General features: G+C 47.0%; 1 protein-coding gene across 1 annotated transcript in view; it reads right to left on the bottom strand.

Moving 5' to 3' along the window:
- Window positions 1-2,802: 2,802 nt before the first annotated feature.
- LOC142576617 (rifampicin phosphotransferase-like) overlaps window positions 2,803-12,296 on the bottom strand; it is a 242,139-nt gene continuing 232,645 nt past the window's right edge. The window contains exons 39-40 of the mRNA XM_075686819.1: window positions 4,990-5,064; window positions 2,803-2,999 (exon numbers count right to left, since the gene is read on the bottom strand). Coding sequence (XP_075542934.1) covers window positions 2,941-2,999; window positions 4,990-5,064 — 134 coding nt within the window. The 3' untranslated portion in view covers window positions 2,803-2,940. The remainder of the gene's footprint in view (window positions 3,000-4,989; window positions 5,065-12,296) is intronic.

The following is a 12,296-nucleotide window of genomic DNA, read 5'->3' as shown; positions in this document are numbered from 1 at the left end:
TCTCCCTGCTTGACGCCTTTCTTTATTAAGGTTTTGTTGCTTTCTTTATGGGTGACTACAGTGGCTGTGGAGCCGCTATAGATATCTTCCATTATTTTACACATGGCTCATCTACACCCTCATTCCGCAATGCCTCCATGGCTACTGAGGTTTCGACTGAATCAAACGCTTTTTCGCAATCAATGAAAGCTATATATAAGGGTTGGTTATATTCCGCACATTTCTCTATCACCTGTGTTTTAGTGTGAATATGGTCTATTGTTGAGTAGCCTTTACGGAATCCTGCCTGGTCCTTTGCTTGACAGAGGTCAAAGTGTTCCAGATTCTATTTGCGATGGCCTTAGTAAATAGTTTGTAGGCAACTGACAGTAAACTGATCTGTCTATAGTTTTTCAAGACTTTGGCGTCCCCTTTCTTATGGATTAGGATTATGTTAGCGTTCTTCCAAGATTCCGGTTCACTCCAGGTGATGAGGCATTGCGTATACTGTGTGGCCAGTTTCTCGAGAACAATCTGCCCGTCATCTTTCAACAAATCTGCCGTTACCTGATCCTCCCCAGCTGCCTTACCCCTTTGCATAGCTCCCAAGGCGTTCTTTACTTCTTCCGGCGTTACTTGTGGGATTTCAAATTCCTCTAGACTATTATCTCTCACATTATCGTTATCACATTATCACTCTACCCATCGCCATCAGAGAAGCTTTCGACTTCCTGGTCATCATGACTGGATGTAGGGGCGTAGACCTGTACAATCTTCATTTTGTACCTCTTATTAAGTTTCACAACAAGACCTGCCACCCTCTCGTTAATGCTATAGAGTCCCTGTATGTTACCAGCTATATTCTTATTAATCAAGAGTCCGACTCCTAGTTCTCGTCTCTCCGCTCAGCCCCGGTAGCACAGGACGTGCCCGCTTTTTAGCACTTTATATGATTCTTTTGGCTCCTAACTTCAGTGAGCCCTACCATATCCAATTTACTGCCCCCTAATAGCACTGCTAGACTCGCCTCACTAGATAACGTTCTAGCGTTAAACGTTGATATTCTAATGGCGGCCTGTCCGAAGCCAGGGATTCTTAGCACCCTCTGCTATGCCGCAGGTTTGACCGCCGCCGTTTTCAGTTGCTTCGCAGCTGCTGGGGACTGAGGACCGGGGTTTGATTGTTGTGTTCATATAGGAGGTTGTGGCCAAGCACTGCACCAGGGTGGCCACTCCTGCTCTGGTGAGGGAGTGCGTTACCGGTTCTGGTCACCGGGATCATGCTACACTCCAGGCCTGTTTATTGAATTTTATCGACACGCAGACTTCTTTTTTAAAATCGAGTAGAAAATTGCGCGGCACGGGATTCGAACCACGGACCTCTTGCACGCGAGGCTGGTGTTCAACCACTACGCCACCGCTGCACCTGTTGAAGAACGCACGTTAATAAACCCTAGGTGGTCGACATTTTCGGAGTACTCCACTACGGCATGCCTCAGATGAAACGGAAATACATCTCTCTTATTGCGGTGCGAAGCAAAATAAATACATGCAGACATTTGGTTTGCGTGTTTTGTTATTTTTCTAAGCCTTAATTTGTCTTTCGATGCAATAGATAACACAAATAACAAGTGTTAGCTCGAATAAGTCTCGAAGTCACTTAGCCCGACGTCACAACAAGGACACATGCCCGTAGGCGCACTAGCACGTATACGTCATCGTTCCGGCTTCGAGCACGGCGCCCGCGAGGAGAAGGGCGAACGACGTTCGGGTTGAAGTTTCAGCTCTTACCGCGGTACGTAGCGATGTAATACGTAGCCGACACGATCCTTAGGGCGCATTGTATGCACGATGCTTGCCTGCTCATTATGGCCAGAACTTGTGAGGGGCCCTCAAACCGCTGATGTACAATAAACAAGATTTTAGTGAATGTTAATTGCCTTATAACTTTTTATCGGTTCAATTCGCGCAGATTTTCTAAAATTTATGTTATTTTGGCTGGCCCATTATCGACCCCTATTGTATGCGCTACTGTATATGCAACCATATTTGGCCAGGGTTCCAGAATAGACTCCCGACTGGCGTTTAAGTTCTTCCCTGATGTGTATATGGTCCGTGTACTGTGTTAGGCACGTTTCCTTAATTGCGAGGTGATTAGGAGCGTCATTTTTCAGAAAAAAAAAGGTTGACAATCGTCTAACTTACCACCTGTTCTTTTCCGGGCACGAAACGCTATCTAGGATGCAATTAGTATGTGAGGTGATGGGTGTACGCCGGCAACGCACGTAGTTAGTCTGTATATGTTCATTTACGGGGAAACGCTGTGCGTAACGTCTTATGATCATTACGTTGCGAAGGGCATCTAATGATAAGTTGTTGGCACTTTATCATTCGTGAACACAAAGTCCAAGCATTACCATGTGGGCTCTGGCAGATTTAACACTAGAGGAAAAGGTTGTGCTCTGATCACTCTGCACACAACTGATGAACCACACGTTGCGCACATACTTCGTGTCGACACTGAAGTCCATAACTACAAGAAGGGGCATATTGCTCTCCCGCATGAATGATACCTCAAACAATTGTAAATGGAATCTTTTTCCACACCCAAGCTGCCACAGCACTATTCAGCGTCTGCGCTGCACATAGATAAACAAAATGTGGATATGGTAGCAATGATACGAAGCGTCTATGCATAAAACTCCCTTTTTGGAAATGCGCTATTACAAGTCTCTCCGAGTCGTAATATTAGCAGGACCACAGGGTTTCTGCCGGAGCCACGTGATTGCTTCCCCTTGTAAAACAGAAATGAGCACAGGTCCTATTGTGTTACAGACGTACGTGTCGTCCACATTTATTAAAATCGGCATACATGCATGTCTGCTACGAAAAGCAAATGAAACCCTGAGAAATATTAGGAAGCCTGCTCCCCTGATCACATGAGTCTTTTGAAGTGTAAGAATCAGTTCGCGTCAATTTGTCGAAGCGTTCCTTTTGAGCCGTCTAACCGGACCATCGATCCTGCAAAAAGCAGAAACAGGGCATCAGTAAAATGTAGCAGGGATGACTCAGAAAGAAAACGAAGCAAAGACAGAGAAATTAACCAGAGGATATCTCCAGTTGGCAACCTAGTACTGGGAAAAAGGAAAAGAAAGGCGTAAAAGACAAGATGAAATAAAGCAAATAAGTAAAAAAAAAAGGTAGGGGTGAACAAAAGAAGGCTGTGTGGACGCTGTCACACAACCTATCAACGCACGATCGCGTCACACAAAGCGTTAGTGTTAGGTGCAAGTGCATACAACGCCACACTATGCGCAGTTTGGACATTCACAATTGGTCTCAGTGTTTTCGAGACGATAAATTTGAGACTCTATCCACTCATTTTGGTGAAGACACATTCATGCTGTGTGTTTTTATATTCTCAAAACAGTTTATGCCCTTTCGGGCGCATTTTTGTCCCACAACAATAATCGTCAACTATCTTGCGTGCATTAATGCTGCGCGTCCAGTACCTCCAGGTTCAGAACTGCATGTGCGTTATCAGTCGAATATAGAATTTTAGACAGTATAGTAACGGATTGAACAGCTTTCAATAAACGCAATCAAGACCGATGACAATTATTTTGAGGCACAAAGACACGGTCCAAATAGTGTAAACTGTTTCACTGCTATAGCATTATACGGACACTCCAGGCGAATAGTCGGCGTCGGCGTAGCCATGATGTGCCGTATATAAATATGCGTATGTATGCTATATATGTTAATTTGTTTCGCGTGTGCTGGGCAGGTGCTATACTATTCAACCGCTAACGTTGCTAAAAACATTTCTTATCTTTCTGAGTAAATATTTTCTCAGCGTTGCGGAGATAAATAATTGCACAAACGAAAAGTTATTAAACATATGTTATCGACAGCACAAACTTTTTGGTGCATAGAAATATTAGCAAGGAGCGTCTGAAGTCAATGTAATTTTACTGGCGTCACACTTTTACGGGGATGGCACTGGCGCTTTCTCGATGCCACTAGAGGCCCTCTAGAGGTATACTAACGTCTTGGCACACCCGCGTATAGTCACAGTTCAAGCGCTACGCTAAACCTTGCTATCACTGTCCGTGCGCAGCCCTTAGGGCGTGGCTGCCATTTTCTTTGATGTGATATTAGAATACTGCAGTCGAAGAGTTTTGTCACCAGCTTGCGTTGTTTAAGTGTTAATTTTAAGGAGGAACTCGTCATTGTTGCCATAAGTTTTCGGATGTTTGGAAAGGCTCGCCTGTAAAAACACAAAGCTTTATTTGGCGCATGTAGTAAAAAAGAAATTATTCGTTTCGTTGGAAGTGCACGTTATTGTAATAGGCTTCTCTCTATGCTAGCCACTCGACTACCAAATCATCACCATGACACCCTTTTCTTTCAGTGTCTGTCAACTCCCCTTGTATTCCTTTTGACATAACAGCCACACCCATTTTTCGTCACCAATAATGTCTAGTCCTCCGGCGGCAACCACAAACACGGTGAGCAGGACTTCATCGTGAGCTGGTACGGATAAGCTGGTGGAGGATGCAGATCCAGAAGCCATGGGTTCTACTCCCACTCGTTTAGAAAAAGAGTGCTTACTTTGCCTTCCTACGTTACCCCTTTAGTTAGTTCAGCAACTGGAATTTCACCTAGCTGCCATACTATGCGTTTTACACCAGGATAAATCTCAAGTGGCGGGATTATCGAGACGTGTAAATGTGAGGATAGTTAAAGTCGGCAATTCCGAGCGACAAAACGAGAGAAAGTGTGGTTGCGTTGGCGATAAGCCTAAAAGCAGTAAAATAGCGGGAACGGATCAAGACATTCCACGGCCACCGCTCTTACTCTTACTCTTTCCGGTATTTCTTTTTCGTGTTCTTTGAAACGCCGCCTTTTCAATATTTTCAGTATGGTCAAATATGGGGCACGCTTAGCGTGTTTTTAGAATGCTTGTGAAAGCAGCACTCTTAAGCACGGGTGGTCGGACTTCTCTCACCTGGACGGATGGCGGACGTGGCACCAGTGGCACCGACGATGCAGGGGATGCCGTACTCGCGCGCCACCACCGCTCCTGCCACACAGAGGACAGACATCACGTGAGAAGGCCTGGCGAGACCTCACATTGGTGCGGTCACACGAACAGTTGCAGAAAGACCAGGCGAAGTGGCACGCAGGCCGCGTCGCATGAAGTAAGCACTAAGACACATCAGTAACACTAAGTCAGCAACGAAAGCACTGGAAGGGTGGCACAGCCGCTCGAAGGCAAGGTTCAAATTCTGTCCGCTGGCAATCTTAATATGACGTGCTTCAGGTCTCTGTGGGCATGGAGGGACTCCGACTTGACGAACCCCTCTTTGATCGTCACCAAAAAAAAAAACCATTGCTACGAAGTAAAATAAAGGAGTGTTGAAGATAGCTGTAACTGTTTATACGAAACGCTAACTTCAAAGGGAATTATTCTTGACCTAAGAGATAACATAGCTCACTTGAAAGCGACAGAGGAAGCAAATTGGCGAATAACGAGGAACAACTGCGACGAATGTGCCCATCGTAGTATCTCACAGGCGAAGAGAAGAAAGCAAGAATTCCCGTCTGAGAAGAATAACCAAAATTAAAGGAATAATATCAGAAGTCAACAAACAATGACACCAAGAGAAACACAGGGGAAGTTACTAGTGCATAAAAACTGAATTAAATGAAGAATGAATGGCAATGAAAGTGGATGAAAGAACAACTTGCCGCAGGTGGTGTACGGTCCCACGTCTTCGCATTACGCGTGTAATGCTCTAACCATTTGAGCTACCACGGCGCGGTTTCCCCATACACTTTCTTGAGTATTTATGTATTACTACTAGGGCTAACCTTGGGAGTGTTAGCCAGCGCGTCCACTCACAAACCTTGGTGGCGGACGCGGAACATCCTTTCGGCCGCAGGCGTCACGAGTACGTGATCTTTCTGGGTGAAGGCAACTGGTCAATCAAGCCGCGCATGCTATCTGAAGGCATCAGTGTTACCGAATTCGAGACCCTCGTTACGCAAGAATGAAAAGAAAGGGGGTTAACCGAGGGGCCTTATATTTATTAATCATATCATGAGAAGCCAACAAAGACACCAAAGAAAAAAACAGGGGAAGTTACTTGTACTTACTAATTCAATTAAAGAAACGTTAAATTATGGCAATGAAAGTCGATGAAAAAACAACATGCCAAAGGTAGGGAATGATCCCCCGTCTTTGCATTACGCGTGTGATGCTGTCATCTTCAATGGATGATGCATCTCTCTCGGGTATTAAACCCGGAATTTTGTTCTCGTAGTTTGAGAGCCAAGCGGATGTATTGTAGGGATGGTCGAATAATTGTTAGACCGAAGCTGCTTACCTCACAGACTTGTAGGATTGAGCCGTATGCGTGGTCTCGAAGGGGGGAGGGGGTGTGCTGGGTTCATACGTCCGCAAAGTGAGCAAAAAAATTGACGACGATGCGTGGTCTCGTACGAGGGGTATTTGGGCTGCATGAGGTCCGTAAAGGGAGCAAGAAAGATAACGAATGATAGTACGGCGCAGAAGAAACAAAGGACACGTGCTTTCGCCGCGCGCCGCGACTAGACAGAGGGGGAGTGACTTTGCTGCCGACTACGTCTGCTGCGTCTGCTGTCGTGTACCCTCAATGCGACGGCGCGGCTTTTGTGGCGGGAAAACTCGGGGATGTGCGCTGCGGTAGCCACCGCTGTGTGTAAGGTCCGGATTGTGCATTGCAGGCGTAGACCATTGCGATAGTTATAACTCCCTCAAAAATGAGAAAAGTCGGAAACACACGCATTGTGCGCATAGCCCAAAACAAGCTGATTACGATGAGAGGCGTCGACAGCACAGACGCGGCTTTAACCAATGATAACGTGCCTGTGCGAAAGAGGAGAATGGGGCCAGTGACTTTGCCTCCGAAGAACTTCAGGGAGAGCAGATGCGAGAGTGCAGTTTTCGGTGTTGAGCGCAAGCTACGGATGAAGATGGCACACTAGAGACCGCTCGTAAGGGTCAAGCTAGGTCGTTCGAGTCTGCGTCCAAGCGGCAGAAGCGCGAGTTGTCATCTCCCTAGAGTTTCACTGGGGCGAACTCGAAATTCAAGAGAACACATCTCGACGCACGGAGTTGGGCCATAGTTGCTCGGTCTGCGATCGGCAGCTTCGCTGGCTCATCCGCCGTCATATGAATATAGCTTAAAAGCATATTCTTGTTGGGCTGGTTGGGAGCTGTATTCATATGATAACCATATGAATGCTTCGGCCGGAAACTTTTGATGTGGTATTACGAATAAAGAATAGAGATCAGTCTTAAACTACTCCCCGCACAAGCTACGGAAAAAAAGAAGGACAGGTCGTTGCTGTCGACAAACTAGTAGAATAAAACGCGCATGAACAAGACAGACCTTTGTGCACCAGCAGCTATCGGTTATTATAAGGAAAGTCGGAACAGTTCCCCTAGTGAAATGTTGGTGAGACAACCAAAGATTCTCCACTCTTATCTGTGAATATTTTTTTCATTCGATCAGCGATTAATCATTCATCGTTTTAGCCTTTAATCGATTAATCGTTTTAGATGCAGGGTCTTTCATCGATTTTTTGTTTAAGCGCAAATTTTGCCGCGCAATCCTAAGAAGGTTGAAGCAGTTACCTACTTTTGTAGACTCTATTTTAATCTTTAATAGGTTGAATCAGGTTTGAACAGAAGTGTATAAACATTTCAAAAAGGATAATGTTCGACTTGTTAGAGACTTATAGTTGGCACTACTCGCTCTTCAAAAGATAACCAATATACGTTATAAAGCGGAAGTCAGTGCAGAAATAAATAGGATACGTACATGGCACTAGTGAACCGCCGTACAGTACATTTAAGCAAGAAAAGAAATATAGCCAAAATGAGAGGTGACGTCCAACTAAAATATGCATGAAATTGCAATGTGCACAGGGGAAAAGGAAATCGCGGGTTTAGGATTTTAAAGCACACACTCTTTTATACAGTGCGAAGCAATGTAAATTGGCTGCGGTATTTGGGTGAAACCGACATCTGTCAATAGCCACACAACCAGTATGCGAGAATGGATGCTCGGGCGCTGTATACCTGATATGCTTGAATCGACATGAACTCCATCGGTCTGTCACATACATGCTCCAAACCGGCGCGCATGCTGTGCCACGTGTTTAGTGGACTGACAGTGACGCGACGATCAACGACCGCGCTGCTATATTGCGCCTTGATTGACGAAGGCGTTTCAATGCTGCGGCTTCGTGCGGCGTGGTGGCCTGTCGGGGAGCGCTCGGCTCCGCGTTACTCGGGAGTCGGAAAAGGAGCCGGCAATCGCTCTGCCACAGCCGCAAAGCCACTGCTCGCGAGCCGCCGTTCCAGTACGATTTCGAAATTTTCGCGCCACTCCTGTCAAACACTCTAAAACGATTATTTGAACCAGTCTAATCGATTAAGTTGATTAAATGAAAAGTGGACATCGATGAAGGTTAATCGTTTTGCGAGAGAGATTTACTCGATTAATCATTCATGGATATACCAACCCTAAGGTGTAGCCTGCATCATAAGAGATACCAAGTCATGCAAAGCGCTCGGAAGCACACACGGCGAAGTTGGCGTATACGGAGAGGTTAAGCAGCAAGGAGCTACAGAGGGACAGACGCGGACAGAAGGAATAGAAGGAGACACGATACGGGCGCTGCTTAACAACTGATATTTATTGCAAAAAACAGCCCATACAACACGCATCACATAACCAACACTCGCCCTCCCTCGGCATGCGCAAATACACTATCAAAAACAACCTTCATATCCCAGGAGGCGCATGTTTCGACAGTGACACACATGTCACTGCTGATTAACCAAAACAACAAACAAATTACTAAGGCACGAGTCAACTCAGTTGGATTACCCAATATCTAACAGGCAACCTCACCACCTTGCAGCTAAATGGAAGGCTGCCTAACACATAGTGCGCCAGCCAGTGGGCGCCATCCACATTTTGAAAGCACTGTTGTGCTGTTAAGACACCATGAAAAATCTCACCTCAATTTTTATAATGCTTAGCACATTAGAAGAAAGGCTCACTATGTATTATCCAGCCTTCCATTCCGCCGCAATATAGCATGGCGGCGTTGTTAGATCTTGGATAAAGCCATTGAGTTGCCTCGTGTCACTTTACCTTTCTATTGCGCTGTTTAATCAGCCGTGACATCCGTGTCACCGTCAAAACATGCGCCTCCTAGGATATGAAGATTGTTTTTGGTAGTTTTGGAAAGAAGAAGAACCACTGAGTAGCCACGCGCACCTCGAGCATACTATATAGAACGAGGAAGAACTTCCGGTCAGTGAGGCGCATCATCTGCGCTTTACGCATGGGGCCGGTTCTGGCTGTTCGCAGGGCTCTGGATGCCGCACCGAGTTCAACTTCTCGCTCCTTGCATACCCTGTTAGTAAGTATCGTTCATTAGGTATCACCCCATCAACGCTGGAACTCCGAAGCAGAAACCTTCAATCATCTCGGCCCATGCCGAACGAGCTAGCGCAGCCTGCTCGAACCATGCCTGACGATTTATCCCAACAAGCTGCAGCCATTGTGCCACCTTCCATCTGTCCTCGCGTACACCATCAGCAGGATCCCGCCATATTCGCGGCTACCGGAGATCACGACGTCGAGGGCTGCTTCGCCTCGTACGAAGGATTCCGCGCGCACAACAACTGGGAGGACATGGCAAATCTTAACAACAGAGTTTTCTGCTTGAGCAACTTTGCAATTTGTGGTATCGTAACCCCGAGTCGGACATCCGGACATGGTTGGTATTCAAGACCAACTTTATTGTAGGCTTTGGTCGTCCTGCTGTCCGTAAACTTTAGGCCGATCAACGCCTGCGCGGACGCTCCCAGGAACCAGGCGAGAATTTCACTAGCTACCTCGAAGACGTCATTAAACTGTGCAATAGAGTCGATGCAACGATGTAAGAAGTTGACAAGATCAGGCATACTTTCAAGGGAATTGAGTACGACGCCTTCGAGATGTTGATTGCCCGAAATCCGACAAAACTGTCTGGCATCATCGCACTGTGCCAGAGTTACGATGAACATCGAAGGCAGTGAGTAGCGACGCGACATCCACCCTCAGAATGCGCCTATGTCTCAGGTCTGACGCTAGGTGTTGTCCAGTCACCTCTAATGCACCAGATAAAAGAGTTCGTACGTGAAGTTACTCGGCAGCTTTTTATGGTGTCCTTTACGAACGCACAATCATATTCTCCATTGACCCCGGGGTTACAGACCGTCATCAAGGAGCAAGCCGCAAGTGGCTGTCAGCTGCTATTCAACAGCGTACCGTTGCGGCGGTATTGATATACGCTGACGTCCCTGCAAGGCCGCCCTTCGCTCCATCTCCACCCCTCCGAGCTGTTGCGCAACCAACTCCGATTCCCTTCTCGCCGCCTGCACCACAGCCGCCACGCCAGCCAAATCCTTGGCGGAATTTGTTACAATTGTGGTATTCCGAGACACGTTCCGCGCTTTTGTCGACGCTGTGCGTCGCCTATTTACGGTTACCGCCGACCAAGGAGCACTTACGCTCCTCGACAGCTATAATCTCCTTTACCGTCAGGTGCAAGCAGCGGTCTTAACACTACTCGTCGTTCTCCATGCCCACGCCGCCACTCTATCTCGCCGATGAGACGCCGGCCACGCCCTCTACCTCAAGAAAACTAAGCGTCGTAGTTCCCGAGGCAAAGACAGCATCGACTTCGGTTTACCAAAGGCTTAGAAATAACCGAAACAACGTCACTGAGGTATACGTAGAAAGGTTTTCGACATTCGCACTCGGCGATACGGGCGCAGCAGTATTCGTGTTACGCGCAGGACTTTGCCCACGGATAGGAAAAGTAATGACATCACTTTCGGGACGGTATTTGAGTACAGCGAGCGCACAGCCTGTCGAACCTTTGGGAGGCCGCACTGCACGTGTGCCATCGAAGAGTCCTCATGTCATTGAATTCGTTGTACCAACATCCTGCTCCAACGATGTAACCCTAGGCTGGTATTTCCTTTCGTCCAACAATGGCGTCATTGACTGTGAGTCCATTGGAGAAGGGGGTCATCTCCTTCTCCCATGTACACTTGCCCCCGCCCGCTTCTGGTTTCGGTGCCCCCCCTCTCTTTTCCTTATATATATATATTTTGAAACACCCTCACCAACACATTTCGAAGTCAATCTGCCTTTTTCGGCGCCTCAACCCAGGGTATCGCCATTTCTGGATGCCGCTGTAACGACACCTACGTTGTGCGACTGGGGCAATGCCCCTTGAAAGACCATGCCGCTGCCTTTCAGTCACCCGATACATTGCACCGCAGACTCCTCGTCGCCACCTTAACTACTTCAATATTACTCGAGCTATTGCTGCTATGCTACTCAAGTCACTCTTTCAACTCATGTTTTTTTCTTGTCTTTTGTGTTACTCGCGCACTGACCGCCTGACCGGCTCTTCTAATCCCACAAAAACATGCCGCCAACGACACCCCTGAGTGCTCCTTAACCTCTCGCCTCCCCAACGCCCTCCCATGCCCCTGTCTTTATTAAATTTTCTTTTTCTGTCTTGTTGTTTCTTTTTTTTTCGTCTTGGTGTCGCCCTGGCTTTTTTTTCTCTCTGCTTTTTCTTTTCTTTTCTGCCCGCGTTCCCACTCTCCCGCTGTTGTTACCTCGTCTTGAGAACGAAGCTCACAAACGTCGGAGGACAGCGCTCATTATCACTGAAGTCTCTCCCTTTAAAACCAGCCGCCAGCGACAACACGCGCACGTGAAGTCACTGCACTAACCCTTTAAAACTAACATGCCGAGAATGCGGAGGCCGCCTTTGACGTAGATAGGTCCTCCTATCAAAACGTTGGCCAGCCTTTCTGAGGCACGTTATCCCTGTTTGCAAACTAGATTCCATTGTCTATTCCATCTGTCAGCCCCTATCTTGATTTTCCACGGATCTTGGCGTCGATGCATAGGCACAAATTAAATCTCATCTTTCGTAGGTCTCATTCCTGCCTTGCGGGCACCTTTTCAGTCACCCAGTGTGCTGCACTTGGGCCGCCATAATAACCGATGCTGCTTGCGTGCCTGCCGATCCGAAAACGAATGATCAAAAGCAGGAAATAGTGGCGAATACAGGTCCTCTTTTATTTGAAGGGGCATGCCATAATTCTTAGCTAGGTGTCCCGTTTTCATTTACCCCGTTTTCATGAAAGTTTTATTCCACTTGACTAAAGGCCGAATCTACAAA

Source organism: Dermacentor variabilis, chromosome 3 (assembly GCF_050947875.1).
Source record: "Dermacentor variabilis isolate Ectoservices chromosome 3, ASM5094787v1, whole genome shotgun sequence".
NCBI lineage: Eukaryota > Metazoa > Arthropoda > Arachnida > Ixodida > Ixodidae > Dermacentor > Dermacentor variabilis.
Note: the sequence above shows the minus strand (reverse complement) of the source record. Positions and strands in the feature narration are given on the sequence as shown.